Genomic DNA, 23,980 nt, shown 5'->3' with positions numbered 1-23,980 from the left:
GGCTGCCATTTCCCAAAACCTGTCCCATATGGTATTTCACACACTGGCTCATCTGATCCTCACCCGGGAGGTGGACACACTCGTCCTTTGGCAAATGATCCAGTGGAGAATGAAGGGGCAAATCACTTCTTTGTGGCAGCAGAGGTAGTAAACGGAAGTGTGCCTCAGCAACTATTGCCGGAATTAGACTTGAAACCCACGATGCCAAATTTTGCATCGTAGAACCGCGTCTGAACTTTCACAAGAAATATCATCATGTTATTGGCTCTAAGAAGTTTTAATGGCTCTGAGTAAGCCAGGATATCCCAACCTTATCTGACCACAGTATACCCCATTCCCACCATACTGCCTTCTGCTTGCACCAGTCGTTAGTAACAGCCTAAGAACTAGCGTTCCATGCTGGATGGGTGATCTCCACGGAGTCACAGATTGCGGTGGTGGATGGTACCAGCCAGACACTGTGAGCACAGACCAACATCAATATTAGCCCTGCAGGCTTAAAACCAACCAGCACGCCAGTTCTGATCAGAGCTTTCCAATAGGAATCTTTAACGAAGTCGACATTTTCCGAAGACAAACTTCAAAGTAAAATCTTTCACTTTTACTGAAAGTACCTCCTAAAATGGGTTGACATGTTTACAGTCAATAATTTGGGGGAGGGTTTATTTTGGAGGCACTAATCACACGTCAAAGGGAGTGAAGGAGTAAATCAGCACAACTGCCCTTTTCCCAGTAATGGGAAAGTTAATCTCAGGTATATTTTGCAGTGATATTTTAAATGGTAAAAGGGTAATTTTTCAAAACTTCCTGGCTCTGTTATGTAATATTTATGTTGGCTTGTGTTGAGATTCAAATATACAAAAATCAAGCTTATTCAATCCTTCTTTTATTTTTTTTGATTGCATTGGTTCTTGGTTGCTGTGCGTGTGCTTCTCTTCTTTGCAGTGCGCGGGCTTCTCATTGCAGGGGCTTATCCTGTTGCGGAGCACAGGCTCTAGGCACGCAGGCTTCAGTAGTTGTGGCTCGCAGGCCCAGTAGTTGTGGCTCACGGGCTTCGTTGCTCTGTGGCATGTGGGGTCTTCCCAGGCCAGGGCTCGAACCCGTGTCCCCTGCATTGGCAGGTAGCTTCTCAACCACTGCACCGCCAGGGACGCCCAAGCTTATTCAATCTTGATATTTGAAGCGGCAAAAATAATCGTTTCTCTCTGGCTTTGCTTGCCTGCCTTTCATGGTATTAAGAGGTTTTCTGTGCCATGGGATGCAATATTCTGTTGACCTCATTATTTGTAGATGATACAATTGCCTATGCAGAAAATCCTAACGGCTTAGCAATTTTTTTCAACCACTTTGAGGTATGATTGACATGCAACGAGTTGTACGTATTTAAACGTGTACAACTTGGTGAGTCTGAGACATGGCTATTTTTGAGGAACTTGATGTGGTAGAGAGCATTGGTTCTCCAGAAACAGCCACATGCTTCTCCTACATTCCCACCTCCCTGGCATCGGATTGTGGCCGTGTGGCTAGTTCTGGCCAGTGGACGGTGAGAAGTGGGCCTATCCGTTCTGAGTGTGGGCAGTAAGAGCTGCTGTGCTCACCCATCCTCAGCCTCCATTGCTGGGAATCTGGGAATCTGCTTCACATGCTCCAGATGGAGATGCTACAAGATGGAGAGGGGCACCAGCCCACATCAGAGTGTGTGCAGGAAATACGCGTCCATTGTGTGATACTGATGCGTGATGTGTGATGTGTGACGCTCTCTTGCAGAAACGAGAGCTCACTACTATGATAAAATGCTTGACGAACAATTGAAAACAATTCACATGGAGCACGAATGATCCATAAAGAGCTGAGAAGAGCACAGAGGAGGTCTTGACCTACCCGCTGTTAGACAGACTAGGAGGCCGTATTCCTAAGACAGAATAATATTCGTGCAGGAGCAGGGAGACAGATGAGTGGAACGGAAGAGAATCCCATCTGTATGGGACTTGTACACGATAAAAATGGCAAAAAAGTAAGACAGTGGAAGACGGCCAGGTGGTTCTTCAGTAGATGAAGAAGCTGGGCTCCTACCTGATGGCACACAAAGCAAATGGGTTACACTTAAAATGCAAAAGGTAAAGTTATAAAGCCAGTGGAAGACCACATAGGGGTGTATCTTGTGACATAGGGTGAGGAAATGGGTCTTAACAAACAGTTCTTGCCGTGAAAAGATGGATGAATGAAACTACTGCAAAATTAGCGATCATTTCTTCAGTAAAAGAAGAGAGAGAAAGACTGGTGGGCCATGATTAACCTAATTCTCTCTGCACCTGAGGCAAAAAGAAAAAGTCACAGTAAAAATGAGGTGTAAGTTGATACATATCTATGTAAATACATCATGTGTATATGAAAATTTGATAGCTTTCCTATATATCAATAATAAATGTTTAGAAAATGTAATCAAAAAAGGCCATATTGGGGCTTCCCTGGCAGCGCAGGGGTTGAGAGTCCACCTGCCGATGCAGGGGGCGCGGGTTCGTGCTCCGGTCCGGGAAGATCCCACATGCTGGGGAGTGGCTGGGCCCGTGAGCCATGGCCGCTGAGCCTGCGCATCCGGAGCCTGTGCTCTGCAACGGGAGAGGCCACAACAGTGAGAGGCCCGCGTACCGCAAGAAAAAAAAAAAAAAGCCATATTGACAAAACCAGCAAGTACTGCCCATCCTGTGATGGGCAGCTTCTAAGTTGGGCCCAATGATCCCCTTCCTGGTGTTCATGCCCCTGTGATTTAAGTGTGGGTAGGACCTGTCACTTGCTTCTAATGAACAGACTATGGCAGAACAGATGGGATGCCCCTTCTGAGATGACGCCTCTGTGTTTTCGGGCTCTCTCTCGTTCTCTCACCAGTTCCCTCTGAGGGAAGCCAGCTGGCCCAGAGAGAAGCCCAGGTGCAGGGAACAGGGGAGGCCCAGCCAGCAGACACCAGGCCCCTGGACGCTGCCAACACCATGTGAGTGATCTTGGAAGCAGGTCCTCGCCCCATCAGGTCTTCCTCAGCTGATCTAGGCCCTAATCTCTAAGCGACTCTACTTGGAGATAGGGCCTTTGCAGTGGTAATTGAGGTTAATGAGGTCACTAGAGTGAGCCCTAATCCTATAGGTCTGGTGTGCTTATAAGAAGAGGAGATTAGGACACAGACACACACAGAGGGATGACCACATGAAGACACGGAGGAAACACATCTATAAACCCAGGAGAGAGGCCTCAGAGGACACCCACCCTGCCCACACCTTGAACTTGGACTTCCAGCCTCCAAAACTGTGGGAAAATAAATGGCTGTGGTCTAAGTCACCCAGTCGGTGGTATTTTGTTATGGTGGCCCTAGCAAATGAATACAGATGCTATACCTCAATAAAATAAGAAATACATAAGTTTAAAAATAAGATCTGTTTTTGCAGAAACATGGACGGACGTAGAGATTATCATACTAAGTGAAGTAAGCCAGACAGAGAAATATCATATGACATCACTTACATGTGGAATCTAAAAAAAAAATAGAAATGAACTTATTTACAAAACAGAAATAGACCCACAGACATAGAAAACAAACTTATGGTTACCAAAGGGGAAAGGCGGGGGGGGCTAAATTAGGAGTTTGGGATTAACAGATACACATTTCTGTATACCTACTGTATAGCACAGGGAACCATACTCAATATTTTGTAAGAACCTATAAGGGAAAAGAATCTGAAAAAGAATATATATATACACATACACATATACACGTGTATATATATATATGTATATATAACTGAACCACTGTGTTGTACACCTGAAACTAACACAACATTGTAAATCAACTATACTTCAATTAAAAAAAACACAAATACACAGACTAAATAAATAAATAAATAGGGAGACAGTTAAGTGTAGAGTTTAAGAAAATAAAAGATCTGTTTCGTCAATGAGATTAGGAAGTACGACTGGAGTAATAGTTACTGAGGTGGGGGGAGGCTTCTAGTTCACGCTGTTGATGGGATGCAACATGGCATAACCTTGATGACAGGCAATTTGACAACATTCTCCCATCAATATGTGAGTGTCCACACCCTCTGATCCAGTGACCCACTTCTGGGAGTGTCTTTCATGGTAACAGAAGCGCAAGTGAGTGATTGTGATGTACAGGAAAGATAAGAGGGAAGGCTGCCCAGAGGACAGATCAGGAATGCACGATTCCACACCCAGGTGCTCGGTGGGCTTTTATGTATTTATTTATTATAAAGTTCTTTATTTTGGACTGCATTGGGTCTTTGTTGCTGCGCATGGGCTTTCTCTAGTTGCAGCGAGCGGGGGCCACTCTTTGCTGCGGTGCACGGGCTTCTCATTGAGGTAGCTTCTCTTGTTGTGGAGCATGGGGTCTAGGTCCTCGGGCTTCAGTAGTTGTGGCACGTTGGCTCAGTAGTTGTGGCTCACGGGCTCTAGAGTGCAGGCTCAGTAGTTGTGGCGCATGGGCTTAGTTGCTCCGTGGCATGTAGGATCTTCCCAGACCAGGTATCGAACCCGTGTCCCCTGCATTGGCAGGCGGATTCTTAACCACTGCACCACCAGGGAAGTCCTCCGTGGCCTTTTAGAGTGACCTCTATCTAGATCAGCTGAACTAATATTCAGACATCCACAATGCACTGGCGAGAAAAGATGTGCAAACTTCAGACCATCACGCAGAGCATAATTCCATTACTGTTTAAGTTGTTACACTGGTGTAACTGTGTGTGTGAGTGTGTGTGTGTGTGTGTGTGTGTGTGTGTGTGTGTGTATGTATGTGTATGTGTGGTGTGCGTGTGTGTAAAAAAATATTATTTCTGGCAGGTGGAATTCCGGATCTCTTCATTTTCTATTTTGTACTTTATGGTACTGCGTGAATTTTGTACAATAAGCATGTACTACTTTCTATAATCAGAAAAAACTTAAGAATTTTACACATTAAACAGAATAACATACAACATTAACATTTTGTACATTGCCACAAAATCTATGCATTTCGTGGCCCCTTCAGGAAATCCTGCGCCCCTGATAGTCATGGTAAGAATCGAAAACATTAATGATGATGATGATGATAAAGCTGTAATAGCATCTTATAACCAGCTCATCACAATCCCTGCCTCGAGGGGACACAGGCCATTCCCAGACTGCCCTCTGGGAAGGACAGTCTTCTGAGGGACCATCTTGCATTTAGGGGACAAAGGCATTACACCATGTGCTTCCTTCTAAGGACCTTCGAGTCTCTGGACTCAGTGCTGGTGCACAGAAACACACCTGCACCTCGGCTCCCCTTGGCGTTTTTGGCCTGTGATGGCCATGGACCAATGCGGGCTCTTACCTGTGTGTCTATCGTAAAACGTCTCCTGGAAAAAGGAACCCTCCTACACTGTTGGTGGGAATGCAAATTGGTGCAGCCACTATGGAGAACAGTATGGAGCTTCCTCAAAAAACGAGAAATAGAACTACCATACGACCCGGCAACCCCACTCCTAGGCATATATCTGGAAAAGATGAAAATTCTAATTTGAAAAGATACATGCACCCCTATGTTTATGGAAGCACTATTTATAATAGCCAAGATATGGAAGTGACCTAAGTGTTCATTGACAAATGAATGGATAAAGAAGATGTGGTATATACACAAAGGAATATTACTCAGCCATTGAAAAGAATGCAATAATGCCATTTGCAGCAACATGGATGGACCTAGAGGTCATCATACTAAGTGAAGTAAGTCAGACAGAGAAAGACAAATATCATATGATATCATTCATATGTGGGATCTAAAATACGACACAAATAAACTTATGTACAAAACAGAAACAGACTCTCAGACATAGAGAACAAACTTGTGGTTGCCAAAGGGGAGGGGGGTGGGGGAGGGATGGAATGGGAGTTTGGGATTAGCAGATGCAAACTATTATATATAGGATGGATAAACAACAGGGTCTTACTGTAGAGCACAGGGCACTGTATTCAATATCCTATGATAAACCACAGTGGAAAAGAATATAAAAAGGAAAAAATATATATATATATACACACACACACACACACACATACATATGTATATATATACATATATAGAACTGAATCAGTTTGCTGTACAGCAGAAAGTAACACAGCACTGTAAATCAACTATACTTCAATAAAGTCAATTAAAAATAAAATAAAGATAAAAAAATAAAACATCTCCTGGTCTCACTGTCATTGCAGAAGGGCATTTGATTCCAACTCAATGACTGTTGTTAAATTGAACCGAATTAAAGCCATCTACTTCTCTAATAAATCATTATCATCATGGGGGAAGATCAAAGTCAGTAGCAACAGAGAAAACCTATTTGTTATTTCTCATTTAATTAGCTTTTTGTGGTTAAATGCATTTAGTGGAAGAAAAAAAACCCACCGATCATTTTAATTATGATCCTGTGAAAGCCGGCGATATCATCCTGAAATTAAAATGAAACCTCTAAGTGTATGCTGCTTGAATAAGAAAATTACCTTAAAACTTTAAACATGCATTTTTATTTTATAAGAAACCTTGGATTATATGTATTAAGGGCTCAGCCTCATGACATTTTGTTAGACTCTGATATTTGTGAAGTTTGTGGAAAAATCCCTCCACTCAAGTAACATCTGGGGTCAGTTGGCCTTGGCAATCAATCGTGGCAAAGATGCTGAGTGTCATCTGCAATGCATTTCGTCTGGATCCACAGAAATAACAGAATTGTGATTGAAGAGATGCAGGAAGGGCTCAAACAGTGCTACTGTCCTCTGTCAAGGCCGGTGATAAAACCAAGCCTGTCTTGCTCTACAGAATTCCAGGTTCCAAGAGGACCAGAGATAGGAGGGATCGTTTAGGTGGACCGGAGCTGAACAAGAGGAGTTCAAGGACGCTGGAAGGAGACGGGGATGGCTGTGTGTATAAATCACGTTTGCCTCTGCCGGGAATCATCACGAAGGGCTGTCCTAGCCTGTTCTCAGGCTGGTGGAGATATTGTGGGATATTTTAATGAATTCCTCTACTTTTCAATAAGACAAGAATGCATGCACAGTGCAAATGGCTGAATAAAACTGTTCTCCCTGATAAGCCTTGCGATCTGATGTATCTCTCAAACTCTTAAGTGCTTGTTTCAGACATGATCAATAAATTTACCAGTGAAGACCTGTTTTCTCACATACTAAATTGAATGAATAAAATACCATAAGAATGGAAATGAGGGCTTTCAGAAAGCCTCCTACATCTAAAGACATCTAAAATGATAAAAATCACTTTTGATTAAAAACATGCATCAACTTGGGTGTATCAGCATAAAAATCAATTGAATTAAAGCATATTCACTATAATTTTGACCTCAACTGGTCCATTAGTGCGGCCTTCCAGGATCACTGAATCCCAAGCCATCATCTGAAATAATCATCAACCAATCAGCATCTCTCCCTTTAGGTCCACCCGGCATGTCTACACTGCCTGCCTGACACCATCCCCTCTGCAACGTGGCTTTGCCCAGAGTCCTCTTTTTGTCTACAGGCCCCCAGGAAAATGCACAGAGCAGAGCATTCCTTTCCTCAGCAGCCTGCCCCCAGGGCTGAGATGACCGGGAGGAGAAGAAGGCACAGAACCCTGGTGAAGCAGAGGAGAGGGAACCCTGAACCAGAGAGAGGCAAAAGGATGGACGGCTGCTCCAGTGTGGAGGCGGGTGCGGGAGACAGTGACGGCTGGAAAGAACGGAAAGAAAAGAACACTCCAGTCAACCGCGGAAAAACGGGAGGAGCAACGTGGGAGCAGGAATGGGGAGATTTACAGGAGCTGTGATGTGGAAAAGTGGAGCAAAACTCACAAGGCATGCAGGGATAAAGGGGGAGCTGGGGGAGGGCGCCAGAGAAGACGGGGAGCCCCTGATCACTGGCTCTAATAAAAGTAGGGGGAGAAGCCCACAGCAAACAAAGCCAGAAGAAACCCTTCAGGTGGAGAAGAAAAGGAAAGCGTGACAAAGCAAAGGCAATTGCTGTCTTTGGGGAAGAGTAGAAAAGAAAGATTCTGAAAATGCCAGGAAAAACGAAGAGACATGGGAAACCTAACAGTGATGAGGAGAACGTGTGGATGTGGCAGGAGCTGCTTAGATGAGAAACGTCTGGTCACTCAGTCAAGGGGCCTGGAGGTACAGGGACAACGACGGGAAGATGCGGAATCGGAGGTCAACGTCAGGAGAGGAAAACAAATGGCTAAAACTTACATGCTTTGAAAGGAAGAATCCGTTATGGGTTTAATTGTGTCCCCCAATATTTGTATGTTGAAGTCCTAACCCCTCAGAATGTGACTGTTTGGAGACAGGGTCTATACAGAGGTAATTAAGGTAAAATGAGGTCAGTAGAGGGGGCCCAGGTCCAGCCTGACTGGTGTCCTTGTAAGAAGAGGAGATTAGGACACAGACACACACAGAGGGGATGACCATGTGAGGACACAGGAAGAAACGGCCGTCCACACACCAAGGAGAGAGGCCTCAGAGGAAACCCACCCTGCCGACACCTTGATCTTACACTTCCAGCCTCCAGGACTGTGAGAAATTAATGTCTGTTGTTTAGCCACCCTGACTAGGTGTGTGCCCTCCAATAATAATATAGGCCATTACAGGCTCCGATAAGCTGAATGGAAGGAGGGAGAGAGGAAGGGAGGGAGGAGAGAATGAATTTATATGGCAACACGGAAACCTCCAATCATGATAAGACGACAGAGAAACAAAAGAGATGGTTACAGGGAAGCTCCTTCCTATTAAAATTGCTTGACAAAATAATCACGGAACCCTACGTGTGGATTGATCATCGGAAGACAGTGGGCAGGGACCCTCACCCACTGTCTCTTGGACCCTAAACACCAGCCTGATGTATTTTCTGGCAAATAGAATAATGACATTTCAAGGGCACATGATCAAAAACAAAACCTCATAAAATGAATTCTCACTTACTAAGACACCAGGATCAATCAATTCAGTGTTTAGAGAAAAACAAAAAATTTAAATCACATGGGATGGTCACAGTGCAGAGGGTAAAATTATTTTGGTACTTAGCATCAAGCAGAAAACGCCATCTTGATTGAGTGCCCATTGCTAAAAATGTCCATTTTCCCGACACTGCAATTACAGTGCACTCATCACCCTTAATCTTTCTTTGATGATTCATGGTCTTGCGGTACCTGAAGGTCATAAACTCAACTTCATCCTACAACAGCTGTGGACTGCCTACTAGGGTCAAGGGCTGGGCTAGTCCCCTTGGATCCCACACGCCCCCTGGGAGCCCCACCCAATAGCTCTCCCCCCCGCCCCAGGAGAGGCGCTCCATCTACAGGGAACTGCTGCCCCCATGGGGAGTTGCTCCCCCTGTGGGGAGATGCTCCTCCTGGGGAGGTGCTAGCATCCCACTGGCTGCGACCGGAAGCTTGTGTGTACACTCGGGGCAGGGCTGTGCAGTCCAGCAGTGAGGCCTGCAAAGGTGGCCTTCCCAGACCCCAGACCCTCTGAGCCCCAGGGAGGGCTGGTAGGAGTTTGTTTTCTCTCTGACCTCCACATAACCAGTCCAGTCCAGCTGTAACTGAGAAAAGCAGCCAGAAGTGGACAAGAACCCTCACATATGAGAGAGTGAAATCAGCTACTTCTGATAAAGGACTTCAGAACCTTACAAACGAACAAACAAACGGAGAATCTGTGTGCTAAACAGTTCTACTGGAACTGACTGGGGCTATTTCCCATTTCTTTTTCATGGATGAGACAACTCACCACCGTGACTTTGGAATTTTGTGTGATGCAGGATTTCAAATCTCTTGTAGCTTCGGTGTTCCTAGCACAGGATTTTAAACCGTGTTATACTGGGGACAGAATTTGCTTTGCATGGCAAGGAAATGCCAATGTCATCACAGCTCAATAAGCATCACTGAAATCTGGGATTATGTGTTTCCCCAGCTCTGCTTAATCCCAAGATTCCACAAATTTGTTTAAAAAAATAAACCTTAGCATATTCTGGAACAAAAATTCAGCATAAAATCATAGCACAAGGCTTCCCTGGTGGCACAGTGGTTGAGAGTCCGCCTGCTGATTCAGGGGACACGGGTTCATGCCCTGGTCTGGGAAGATCCCACATGCCGCAGAGCGGCTGGACCCGTGAGCCATGGCCGCTGAGCCTGCGCGTCCGGAGCCTGCGCTCCGCAACAGGAGAGGCCACAACAGTGAGAGGCCCGCGTACCACCAAAAAAAAAAAAAAATCATAGCACAAATGCTAAGCCTAACTAGGTTTGGGGAGATCTTTGGATCAAGGCCTGACACCTAGTCTCTACGGCCTGACCATGGCTTGAGGGCCGGGCAGTGTGGGAGCAGGTAATGGCCACACTGCAGGCCTACAATTTTGCAGTCTACGCCAGTGCAGAGAAATGGAGGGGCACCCCACCCAAGGCCCAGCTCGGAGGAAACACTACCCTCCTCTTCATTGATGGCTTTCTTTTCCCTTCCAGTCACTACTAAACCCGTATTCTTTCCCCAGACTCTCTGTTGTACATGGCTCTGGTTTGTAATAAGTAAACTAGATAAGTAAATCTGTAATAAGTAAAAGTCTTACTGTTTAAGTAAAAAAAATACTGGAATCACTGTTATAAATTTAACACATGGTACATGCTCAAGGTTTGCAAGAAATACATTTTAAAGGATTCACTCACCCAACCTCAGAGTAAAACCTTCTAGAACATTCTGAAAAATTTTCTGAAATGCTACCGACCTGTAAATATTGTGACTTACTAACTTAGAAGAGTAGCAGAAAGTAGTGGGATAAATGAGACTGGCAAGAAATTAAGAAAATAAAGATTGGGTACAATGCACCAATATTCACTGTAATTAGGTAAAGAAAATAACATGAAAAGGAAAGGAAGATACTAAGTAGCAAACAAATGGATGATTTAGACATTCATATGTCTGAAAGGTAAGATTACTTATGAAAAACTCTCCTTTCTATCACTCACTCAAACTATGCTTGACTTATAAGACTAGTTAGTATCACTGCATTGTTCTAAAGACCAAACAAATTACAAAATTCACTGTAGGTTTCGAAGGCAGACATGTCAGAAGCATTTCCTTGCAGCAGAAATCTTAATATTTCCCGCAGCCTTTTGGGGCAACTTAATTTAATGGCACAGTATGTAAGTTTTCATTGACTCTATGCGGACTGTCCCCAGGAATTTTGGACGAGGCTCGTTCTGTCCTGAATGCACACTAGCAAGGGCGTTCTTTCACCTCCCCGAGTTCTGTAACAAGCTCATTCTGTCCAGCCTTTCAGGGTGGACTGTCTTCTTTCTAGTTAGTGGTCCTTCAGACTTGAATATTTGACAACTTCTACTTAATGATGCTACAAAATGAGACAATAGGGAGAGAAGATGCCCCTTGGAAATTCTCACTAAGCCCCTTGTTCCTACTTGAGGAATGATGGTCTGGTTCAATCCCGTTGCCCTTGGGAGCTCAAGAAAACAGGCACTTGCTGTGCCCTCCGGGCTGCCAGCCTGCCCAGCTCCCCAGCTGGACTCCCCGCCGTCTCGGACCTCCAGGAAACCACACAGGTAAAGTGCTTTGTAAGGAGCAAACAGCGGATGCAAGTATTGCTCCAGGATGGGGGTCTGTTTTGCCCACCTCAATCACAGACCCGCATTCAGCACCTGCTGGCAGCACCCTCACTCCTTCCTCCATGCAGACCCATGTCTCTTACATCCTGCCATTGGCTGCATCCTTCATACATCTCCTCCCACACTTGGGTTTAGAGTTCAGGGCCATGGGTGTCTTTCTGGATTGGGCATTGACCAAGACCCAGTTCTGAAGTCTCCGGGGCTCTTCTGGCCACAGAGATGGCGTGAGACCATCTATCCTTCTTCAAATGGCCTGAAAGGGTTAAACAAGGGTCACCTCTTCTTGTGCAGCATCCTGGCCCCAGAGGCAATCAAATCAGTGTGGACCAACAGCTGCTGGGTGCATCCTTATCTGAATGGGGAGACCAGCCAGCCTCTGAGACTCTAAGTGGTACATGGTCAGGGCCAAGCTGCAGATGGATGTTTTTCTTAGGGTAGGGCGACTAAAATGACCTCAGTCAAAAGATTTGATGATAGCCAAATAATTAGTTTACAGGTGGGAAAAAGAGACATACGTAAATGTGAAAAAAACAACCTGAGCAGTGCTGGGTAGAACCGTTTCTATTTGCTGACTATGATGCTGAAAACTTTACCAACCTAACGTGGTAGTTATGGCAACACCACCCAGGCCCACGCACTGATTGAGATATTGTTACAGACTCCACTTCCACGAAGAAGATAACACCCCTTCTCAGAATGATACACACTGCAGGCTGAGAACCCCGGGGGACAGGAGGATGCTTCATGTCTCTAGTGATCTCAGAGGTCGAATTTCAGACTTCAATATTGCTAAACTATGGGGAAATCAGTGAGTGTACAACAAAAACAGCATAAGAATCCTGGAGGACCAATGAACCGTATACTGTTCCCGCTCCCTGTGAGAATGCTGGCTGCATTCATCTAAGTCTTAAGAGTTGGAAAGAACCCTGGAGCCATCTAGTCACTTTCCTACCAAATGCAGGAAGACTTACCCTAGATGCTCAGGGCCTTAACTGCTAAGCAATAAGAGAAGATTGATGTTCTTTGTTGATTAGCCTCCAATTGTCAAAATAGCACATACACGTATGTAGGTCAAACATTTCAACTAGATTTCTCTTGAATTTCATTACAGAAAAAAGCCTTTCCTAAAGGTCTCAGTCAGGCAAAGGATCACTGACTCAGTGAAATTCTCTTTCAGTTGTACTGAGGCAATCTGTGTTCATTCTGTGTGACCTGTGATAACTGATGGAATCCACAGCATTTGAAAAAAATTTTACGTTTGATTTCTGAACCGGCTTTTCATCTTGAAACAAAATGGTGGCTCAAAAGTTTTCAAGTGAACATCGTGTTCTGTAATAAAGAAAGAATCTCAACAATATGGAACAGTATCAATGTGTGCGTTGATAAAGGTAAATGTTTGAAATAATTATATTCTTCTATGTAATTTTCTAACTTAGCGGCAGCAAAAAAATAAGCTAATTTAAAGATACTGCTAACAAATAGGGTTCTTAGAGAGCAAGGCTGTGGAGGTGAAAACACAGCTCTCAGATCTGTGCTTGGTCAATAACATGATCGTGGTTCTTATCTGCAATTGACACCTGATGCTGCAAAATGACTTGATGATGGAGAGTCCACAGAGGTGATGACAAGAGTCCACAAGGAGAGGTGGCAGTTCTGAGAGGGCAAAGAGGAGGCTACCCTGTGATTTTTGTGACCACCCAACAAGATCACGGCAGGACTGAGCTATATGTTGGGCTCCAAAACCTCGTTCCCAGAGGTTCTGGCCATGAGCTGCATGGTAAACTTTAAGTTCTTTCCCAAGACAGCTGTCCACACTTAGAGCCATCTACCACCTTGGGGTTCTTGGGGCCGTGCATCCCCAGGGAACACAAACTTGGATGGAAAAAAATGTCTTTCTTTTCATTAACTCTAACTGTAGTCCAGCACTTCGTTTAACTGCGATTGGAAGTAACAAAGCAGAGATTTAGCATTGCCTTGATTTTGTCACCAACAGAAACCCCAGACATTTAAAAATCATATGACAGTTGATGTAGACAACTTGAAATGTCATCAGTTCTCCTTCCTATGTCCAGTTAGGACAGTAACTAGACCTTGATATTAAATGTGTTAATAAAGACATGCGTTTTAATTTCATATTTTAGTTCATCACTTTTTAAAAATAGCAATAACTATTTCTAAGCATGACTGTTTTCCTTTGAAAGCCTATGAATATTATTTTGTGCGTTTAAAAGCATTATTCTGAGGAGGGGTCTTCAGATGTCCCCAGATGCTGGGGGTGGCCTTTGGGGTCAGAGGTGGCAGGAAGGGGCCTCTGGTTCTTCTCGGATCTGAGAGAATAACCAAGAGGCATCCATCTCTCTTGTCAGTGAAAAGGCAGATGCCGGGATCCCCTTTTAAATAAAATTACTAAAACAAAAATCACTGTAATTCAATCCAGCAGAATTCAAAGTCACGTTTTATTAGATTAGTTTTAGTTATGAATTAAACCAACCTCCTTTCAGCTTTATGTAATTTTACTGGTTGATCCTACAGTTAGAGAAACTTTGTCTTTCATGAGCTCTCTAAGATTATGATACTTCATAGGATACATTATAAAGGTGATCAAAGGAAAAACAAGCACTTCTGTGAGGGGAGGGATCACAGTGGCCACTGTGGGCAGCTCATCTGGGTTAGTTTCAGGCATTCACTGGAGGAAGGGGCTTCCCGAAGACCCCAACCCGCAGATTTGCAGGGCTCTGCCTTCCCCAGGCTAAGTGAGCCTTGGTTTCCTCCTCTGTAAAATGGGAATAACAACAGCGCTCACCCCATAGGCTGCTGAAAGCATTTAATCACATGACCCACTAAAGCGTTTTGCACAGCAGTTGGCCCATGGCAAGCACCTGGTAAGTTCACAATCTTACCGTATTCCAAATAGGGGCGAGGGGAGGGGATGGGGTGTGTGTGCAGTTGTGCAAGTTGCACAGTGGACACATTTATTCGGCTCATATAATGTATTGGGCATTGGGCGAGGGGAAGGGGAAACAGAGCTGGAAATAGGTACACGCGGTCTAGCAGGATGAGAGTAGAAATGAACACCTTCCAGACAACGCAGAGGTGTTTGGAGGAGGGAGCCGATGCCCTTACTGGAGGAGTGATTACGGGGCCTTCTGCAGGAGTTAAGACGTCTCGGCAGGGTTCTGAGGGATGGCAGGGCTCGACTGATGCATGAGGGGGTGCTTTCCCGATGGGGGCGGACCTGTGAGCTCAGCAAACGTGGAGACCTGCTGGTGTGCCGTGGCTGGCGGGGCTGGTGGGAGAAGGGCTTCCTGGGGGCTGTGGAAGGTGGAAGAGTTGCACCCAGGCTGGGCAGCGATGGGGTGCTTGGATGTATTCTGTCCCCGTCTAACCAAGTGTGTGAGAAAGCCAGGTGTGCGTCTTAGAGGACCCAGGAAGGTGGCAGCAGGGAGGATGGAAAGGGACGGAGAGGTTGGACGGGGGCATCCCAGGAATCCAAGCAGGGGATGATAATCCTCTAAGGAGGCAGGAGGGCAGGGAGGAGAGGAAAAGCCAGGCTTGGGAACGTGACCGAGGAGGCCCGGTTAGTCTGCTGCCTGACCACACCTAGGCCTGCCAGGTGGGGAAGGGCACCTTCTGGCGCTCCTCCCGGCTCCCCGCTCCCGCCCCGCCCTCCTGTCCCAAGGCTTTGCCACCTGGTTGGTCCCAATTCCGCTTCCTCCCCAGAGGTTCTCGATCTGGGGGCCTTGGTCCTCCTGTCCTTAGTGGAGAGGACCAGGGGCGACCCACAGAATGGGGGAAGGTCGCCACGGGAGTGCTGAAGACCATGCGTCTTCAGTGCCCAAGTCATGGTAGACCCTCAGCAAACAGGTCCCGAATGAAGGAAAGAAAGAAGGAATGAAGGGTGTGACGATGGGGCATTAAACAATTAAACCTTATCTTAGTTTGCTGACTCCTTGGGTAGGAAAGCACAGATGTTATTGGAAATATTTCTGCCATTACAATGACTCCTTTGTCTGTTTTGGGAAATGCCTGATCGTCCCATTTATTAGCAGGGCAACTATGTTCAGAGAAACAGGCTAACCCTCAGTGTGACAATCACGTAACCATGAGCATTCCTTCTGGGAACGTCACCCGGAAGTTTGGAAGACGCTGCTGAGCCCAGGACCCCATCTCTCTCAAGTCCCTGGCGCACCCACAGGCCACTGCCAGGTGTGCAGTCCCCTTGCACCAGTGAATGGGCACTCACCCCAATACTAAGCAAGCGATAACCACAGAGCTGCCTGGTACATCACAGACAAATGTGAGTGGGTTGCACTTTATCCCCACTAGACGGTCAGTTCTCCGTGGCTGGCACTTTCCGTGAATCTGATTCACCAACGTGTGCCCAGTGTGTGCCTGATACAGACTGGACGCTCAGTACCTGTGCTGTGCGAACTAGCTAATTATCCACAGTTCTGGGCGGTCCGCGCACCTAAGCCCTCACAACAGTGTCTGATCCGGGGGTGAGCAACTCTCTTGAGCACACTTCCTTTTTCAGGGTTTACACTCCCTCTTGGTCCAGGGAGGAAGGACTGGGTTGTATGATGAGCTCCTCTACAAAAGTAGGGCTTCCAGAGGGCTAGTCGGGGTGGACACAGGACAGTGAGTCCAATCAAGGTGGGAGGGGGGAAGGTAAGGGGTTCATTACAGCCACCATCACCTGAAGCTCCCTGTTCTGGCTGTTGGTGGGAGGATGTACCGAAGATGGTAGACGTGATGAGTAATTCTGGTCCAGGGTGGTTTTTCCAACCCTGGTTTGTCCGTTAGAATCAACGTAGGAGATTTTCCAACGGGCCTCTACTAGGGCCTCATCTTAGCCTCAAGAAGTGTGAATCTTCGAGGAAAGGGCCTGGCATTGGAATAATTTAAAGGTTCCCGGAAGCATCTAATTAACCTGGGGCTGAGGACCACCGGCCATTGTGTAGCCATAAGTAAAGGAAAGAGAGAAAAGGAGTTACCTCGTCCCCATCCTCTGCCCCATCTCCCCACAACCCTATCAACACAGCAAAAATCTAGGATTCAGGAGATTTGAAATGTGGCTCAAAGAACCCACTATTGGTGGCTGCTTAAAAAAAAAGCCATGAAAGCCATTTGGCTGGTTCCTTAGCTGTCCCCAGAGTGGTACCACTGAGGCTGCCTTCCTTCTAAACCTGGACTCACACACGCCTGTTCGTGAGGATGAGAAAGGGCAGGATTCTGGGTTAAAACAAACTTCAACTTAGTGTTCATGTTGGTACTTTCCATTAAACAAACAAACAACCCCCCCCCAAACTCTCCTGACCCTTAAATAGGAAAACAATCCTCTCACACCCTTCACTATAAATCAGAAAAGTAAACACAAATGCATTTGCATCCTCTTTTTGCAACTTTAGATTCTCAAAAGTTTACAACTCTGGGTAAAGTAAGCCACTACTATTATTAACTGCACCGTCAGCCCTGGGATGAGCAGACTCGCCAGGGAGCGGGCACGTGGGAGCTTGCCAAGTCGGCGCGGCACTATTTTTAGGATGCAGAGTCCTGTCTGCGTCCTCCTGCCCCGTCCCACTTGATACCAGAACAAGCTATTTTTTTCTCCGATCCATCGAGTACATGGAGACCTCAAGCTGCAGAGTCATCCTGTGTGGTAATGACCTCCCTCACCTACACATGGGCACAGGACACAACGACACGGTTGACTCATAAGACTCCTCCACAAATCCACTCTCCTCGGTGAGTCACACGGCAGGACCCACCCCCTGGCTGTCACGGTTCACACGCTAGGTTCTCCCAGCTTCCCTTTAAAGCGGCCATCATCTCTCTATTCCACGTAGGCCCTCCTGGGGCCTCCTCGGTGTGGTCCTATGTTCACACGGATGGGCATCATTTATGTTACTTTGCAAACCAGTAATAGCCTCTAGAGAAATGAGAGGTTGGATTGCTTAAGAAATTCCTGTTTGGGCTTGTTATAGGCTGCACTGTGATCCCTCAAAATTGGTATGTTGGCGTTCTATTCCCAAGCACCTCAGAAGGTGACTGTATTTGGAGACAGGGTCTTTACAGAGGTGATCATGTTAAACTGAGGTCATTAGGATGGAGCCCTGATCCAATACGACTGGTGTCCTCACCAGAAGGGGAGATTAGGACACAGACAGGCACAGAGGGAAGACCACGTGAGGACACAGGGAGAAGATGGCCGTCTGCAAGCCAAGGGCAGAGGCCTGGAGCTCATCCTCTGCACACCCTCGGAAAGACCCAACCCTGCTCTCACCCTGAGCTCAGACTTCTGGCCTCCGGAACTGTGAGAAGTAAATGTCTGTTGTTGAAGCCCGCCAGTCTGTGGGACTCTGTGACCGTAGCCCTAGCACACTCACACAGGGCTTTCAAAAATGTTGTGTGAATTATAATAGTTCAGAAGCCAATAAACTTTAGGAACCCACAAGGCTGTTTATCTTCATTACTTTTTCCTGATAAGACCTGGAGATTGTGTAGCCATAAGTAAAAAGCTATTTCCAGGCCTAGTACTTTGGAAGAGGTTCTGAAGACAGGCTATGTGTGTGTGTGTGTGTGTGTGTGTGTGTGTGTGTGTGCGCGCCCGTGTGCAAGATTCTCAGTGACACCCATGGTGCAGAACACTTTAAGCCCTAAAGTCGACCTCAGAGATGCACTTTATCGTCACACAGAGCTGATCTGCAGAGCCTGTTACTTCTTCATCACACACTGACACGTGGCAACATCTACCAGTTTTCTGTGTTCAAAAATTCCAGAAACTAGTGCTGTCAGGAAACATAACTGTTCCGGAATCGCTTAGCAATTTTTAATTCAAACACTAAGAACTGAAGGTGTTTTAGTCCTGTTGTTGTCATTCTTCTGCTGACGGCTGACTGTGTACCTGTCTTCTGTGGACACAAATGATGATCACACCGGTCACCGCCAACCACTGGCTGGAGACGGCCAGGGGCTCAGGTGGCCTGGGTGTGACTCTGCCGTCGCTGACTTTTACTAATGTGGACTGGTATTCAGAGGCTCGCACTCATTGCTAGTGTTAGAACACGAGGCTGCATTAATTTCACCTGACCGTGTGGAGCTGAGGTTTCCTCACCTGTACAGTGACCACGGAAACAGTAGAATCAGGTAAGGTTAACACCCTAAGTGCTTTGCTGGCCCAGAGCTTGGCATGGAGCAAACAGTAAATGCCACTGCTATTATTGCCACATCGTCCTCATGCTGGGTTGAGGCGCATGGTTGGCACTGAGGGGACAGAGGAGGAGTAAGGAACTGTCTTCCAAGTGCCGTCTGGTTCCCTGCCCCTGGCGATGTCTAACTAATTAAAAAGGGGACACTCAGGAGGCGAACTGATGTGAAAGTAGAACCCTGAGTTAGTGCGCCCTCAAGCTACTTTTGGGTGCCTTCTGCTCACACAGCTGCAAGGAGAGGGTCTCTGTTGCATCATCCATCATCCCAGGTGCGAGACCTGGTACACATGCCAGTGAACGCCGAGGCCCAGCCTGGGCAGGACCCTCCCAGGTACGGGGAGTTTTCATTTAATTGCAGAATCCAAGAGTTGCCTAAAATGTCTCTTTGTAGTCAGAAGAGGATTCAGTAATAAACAAATAGGCGAGGTATGTATGTCATTATCTCTACAAAGAATATATCATACAAGAAAGTTGTAAGTTAATTTAAAACAACCACAATCCATAAGGTAGCACACGAGAGATTTTGATAACATGGGCCCCAAAAGTCAGGTAAAGGTCTCGTGAAATGACTGAATCTGTCACACCGTGAGATAAACGCAAACATTAATACTATACATAAAATGGTTAAGCAGATCTTTTCTTAATATGACCAATGAAACCCTTAAAAGTATTTTATGATTTCTCTAAAGGTAGAGAAACAAAATCAACTTAGGATATCCCCAATTCAGAAAGTTACGCTTAGTAGTTATGGAAGAGGAAAACGAGCCTTTTCTAATCCCATTGCTTAAGAAAAACGAAAGGGCCAACAGATGGAGGAATGTAACTAGAATGGAACGGTTCTGCCTTTTAAAGTAATCATTGGTTTGGTAGCACTCTTGGTTCTCTTTGAATACCTAATCAGGTATTTGGATTGCTTTCCCAAAGTCCTTTAACTACCTTCAGCTACGGAAATAATTGGGTAACTGCAGTAAGTGCAATGAACAACCTGTAGGTAGGAAATTTACAAAAGCAGGAAAGGCACCATAAGGCTGAGTGCCCTGAGACACTATTAGGATCCTTTCCTGCACAGCATCCTGAAACACTGATGAACATTCATTCCTCCTGTTCTTACACTGCATTTCGAGTTGTTTGTGTATATCCTACACGACTCTCTTTTGGATGTTGAAGTCAGCATGAAAAGTGCAAAGAAACGGAACTGGTATTTTTATAAATTGCTGAGTACTCACCTCCCTTTCAGATATTTCATAACTAGACTTTAGAATAGGTGATATAACACAATAGGCTACATGGAGGGCCCTGAGTTCAACTAAGTAAGATTTTGAAATTAATAAATAAAAATATTGATAATTACTTTCAACAATAAGGTCTCTGACTTGCTGACTGTATGAAGACTCTTAATTTGGATTACGAAGAAAAGACATATATACACAAGGACCTGCCTAATTTAATAGAAGTGCAGGGGCACCAAGAGAACTGTCAATCACAGCATTCACGTGAACATGGAAAACACTTAACTTACTGACATGTATCTCTCCTTAAAAAAAGTCCTTATTTCTCATTTGAAATCTTTACTTTCCTACATCTTTCAAAATGCAGGCTGTGATTGAGGATCTCTTCCAAATCTAAATGCTATGATTCTGTGATTATAAGGCAAAATGATATTCCTCTGCCCCTCATCCCCAAAGTCATCTCTGTGAAGAATGAAAGAAGGTAGGAGAGTGTTCCAGATAGTTCTGATTAGCAGTGCTTTCAGAAAAAATAACAGAAGCATTTCTGCAAAATATTTTTCCCCATCATTTGTATAAATCCTGATAATAACATAAACCGGGACCCTCTCCCACCCCCGTGGCTTGTATCGAATCACAGGCTCTTCACATCAGAGCCAGCGCTGAACCACAGGCTTCAGACTGAATTTCTGATGTTAAAGCATTAAACCTCACCTTTCTAGAGCCGCCAGGTCCCTCCTATTTCGAACGCGAGAAATGAGCGGAAGCTAAACCCCAGAAAAGATGGACTAGCAAGATAGTACTTGGTAACAACAGACCTCAGTCAAGAATTAAGTGCCTTTCTCCACTGGAGTCACAATGCGATTTGCCTGGAATCCCAGGGGCTCCACCTCTAGTGAAATTGGCAGAACAAGCATTATTTGATTAGTGTGTAAGATCCTGCCGTGAAAGGGACAGAGGCAGGTGACAGGGGACTGATGGCTTCTGAAATGCTAGCTGTAGAAAGATCAAATCGAGGTCATTTTGGGACTCCTACACAAAACAGGGATTCTTCATAAATCTAAAAGACACCCATATAAAATTATAATTTCATTAAGTAATGTTCAATAGCGATTTGGGAAAACATCAACCAACTTGAACATGATCAGGAGCATATAATGTGGGAAGATAAAACCATCATGCCTCTGCCTGCAGCGGGTGGGGGGGGTACAAATTCCAGAAGATTCATTCATTCTCTGCTCTCAAGTTCTCGGGTTTCTTTTGGTAAAGCTGCGTCTGGTGCAATAGGTGAGAATATTCAGGCACCAAGCCTGCCCCTGATTTCAGTATTTAGTTAAAAATCTTTAGTTCTGATAATGGATTTAACCCCCCGGGGCAGGGGTAACCCGGAAGGAAGAAACAGGTCTGAGAGAGACCAAGACCTTGAACAAGTACCCAGAAGGTGATGGTCCTGGAAGGAGCCAGGTACCATGCATTTCCTTGAGGTCATCTGGCCTTGTCACACTCAAACCACACCTCTGCCTCTCCAGTGAAATTTCTCAAGAGCAAAATTTTCACCTTTGCGCTACATGCTGGTCAAGAGGGGGCAGAGCAGGGGAGCAGATTCACCAGCAGGCAGCAGGCCCCCTGCAGAGCCCCCCACCTGCAGAGCCCCCCTGAGTTGTTGTTGCGGGGGGGGGGAACTTTGCGTGTGTGGCAGGGAAGGGGGCAATAAACTGGGCTGGATACTTAGATTCCTAAGTCCACGTGAAGTTCCACCCTCAGGGAGACTGTGGGGTCAGGAGATGGAGAGAAGCCAAGGAAAAGGAGAAGGGGGTAAACGGGAGAGGGAGGGGGAGGGGAAGAGAGCGGAAGCCTGGGGCGGGGGCGGAGGAGGAGGAAAGGGAGGGGCACATGGGGACAGCGGGTCAGGAGATCAGGGCAGAGGGTAGAGGGGCAGAGCCAGAGGGGAGAAGCAGCAGAGGAGAAAAGAGAGGAGGGTGTGCGGAGAGGGAGAGAGCGTATTCTAGAGAGATGGGGACCGACCGGGAACAAGCGGGAGACCCGCAGAGACGGGATGGAAAAGTAGGGAAAGAAGAAAACGCTCAGGGAAGAGAAGCGGAGGCGCTCGGGAACGTCTCCCCTTGGCAGGCTGGGGTAGAGACACAGCCCCGCGCGCACCAGGAGCGAGAGCGCCGAGGGGCCAGCCCCGCGCGCCCCCGGCCTCCTCCCAGCTTACCTGGCCCTTGACCAGGCTGGCGGCGAACTGGCGCATGACGGCCTCCACGGTGTAGGCGCTGGACCAGCCGCGCGGCGTGAGCAGCTCCATGCAGATGGCGCCGCCGTCCAGCACGTAGCCGTTTTCCAGGCGCGGGCTGAGCACCCGCATGAAGGGCGGCGAGAAGGGGAAGTTGTCGGGGAAGGTGAGGTTGAGCAGGATGAACTCGGTGTTGGTCTCCTTCATGTCCTGCCACAGCACCGAGTCCTTGTCCACCTGGTGCAGCTTCACGTTCCAGTCGAAGAGGCTCTCGTCCACCAGCTCCACGGAGATGAAACGGTCGCTGAGGCGCGCGATGTCCTGCAGCTCCTTCATGAGCCGCCGGCTGCGCACCTGCGTGCAGTGCTGCTGGCGCGCCGCGGGAACCAGGCTGCCGCCCGCCGCCGCCGCCGCCGCCGCCGGGCCCGGCCCCGCCCTGGCGCCCGCCGCGCGCTCCCGGGGGCCCCCGCCGCTCGCCGCCCCCGCCGCCGGCTGCGGCGGCTTGTCGCGCTGGGCCAGCTCCGCCGCGCGCTTGCCCTTGCCCTTGCCGGGTCCGGGGCTGGCGTCGCCCGCGCCCCCGGCGGGATGCTGCTGCTGCGGCTTGTGGCCGCCGCTCTTGGCGCCGCCCTTGCCGCGCAGCGACGCGCTCTGCTGGCCGCCGCCGCCGCCGCGGTGGTTGTGGTGATGCTTGGGGTCCTCGGTGTCCCGGTTGTGCAGGCGGATGAGCCCGATTTTGCGGAGCAGCGTGGCCATTTTAGGCTTGGCGCCGGCGCGGGGTTCCCCTCGGCTCCTGCCCCCGGAGCCCGAGAGCCGGGGCGCGGGGGGCGCGGGGCGGCAGCGACCGGCGACCACTCAGCGGGGCGCGGCGCGGGCCCCCCCTGGCGCCGGCGGCCGTGGCGCAGCCGAGCGGGCAGCACGCGCGCTCGCCGGCCGCTGGGTCGCCGCTGTCATATGACGGGGCCCGCTCTGGCTCGGGCTCCAGCCGCCCGGGGAGGGGAAGCGTGGAGGGGACGCGCCGCGGCGGGCCGTCCCCCGGCCGGTCCCTGCGCGCAGCCCCCCGGAGCCTGGTGTCCGCGGTCCTTTGTGAGCGGCCGCAGCCGGGCTGGCTTCGAGTCCGAGCGCCGTCTCAGAGCGCGCCGAGCCGTCCGCAGCGACCCGAAGGCAGCGAGGCGGCCGCGGGCTCGCGCCGTGCGCGCCCGCCGGGCCGTGCTGCGCTGGCCGCTACCGCGGGGCCTCGACCGCCGCCGCCGCCGCGGCTGCTGACATTGCAAAGGCGTCTGCTCAGTCTGAGCCGAGCGCGGCGCGGAGGGGGCGGTCCTGCCGGCCGGGGAGGGGGGCGCGGGGCGGGGCCGCGGGACTGCCTGCGCCGCGCCGCTTCCCCGCCGCCCGCCAGCCGCCCGGCTCCTGCGGCGACACGCGCACGGCCGCTGGGGGGAGACATCGGTGCGCGCCGGGCTGCGGGGTAGCGCCGCGCGGAGCCGACCGGCCAGCCGGAGCGGAGCGAGGGTGGGGAGCAGGGCGAGAAGGGGCATGTGTGTGCGCGCGCTAATGAGGGTCTCAGAGGCTCCGGTCCTTCTGCCCGGGATCCAGGCTCTAACCCCGGCCTGAGCCTCCGACCTCACTTAACCTAGTTGGA

At 48.2% G+C, this 23,980-nt stretch overlaps 1 protein-coding gene across 1 annotated transcript in view; it reads right to left on the bottom strand.

Annotated features, from left to right (window-relative positions):
* The window catches only part of UBE2QL1 (ubiquitin conjugating enzyme E2 Q family like 1), a 45,286-nt gene extending 21,742 nt beyond the window's left edge, over positions 1–23,544 (bottom strand). Inside the window, exon 1 of the mRNA XM_060146849.1 lies at positions 22,327–23,544. Coding sequence (XP_060002832.1) covers positions 22,327–23,097 — 771 coding nt within the window. The 5' untranslated portion in view covers positions 23,098–23,544. The remainder of the gene's footprint in view (positions 1–22,326) is intronic.
* Positions 23,545–23,980: the final 436 nt, after the last annotated feature.

Source organism: Lagenorhynchus albirostris, chromosome 3, assembly GCF_949774975.1.
Source record: "Lagenorhynchus albirostris chromosome 3, mLagAlb1.1, whole genome shotgun sequence".
Taxonomy (NCBI): domain Eukaryota; kingdom Metazoa; phylum Chordata; class Mammalia; order Artiodactyla; family Delphinidae; genus Lagenorhynchus; species Lagenorhynchus albirostris.
The sequence above is the reverse complement of the archived record's forward strand: the minus strand, read 5'-3'. Positions and strand labels throughout refer to the sequence as shown.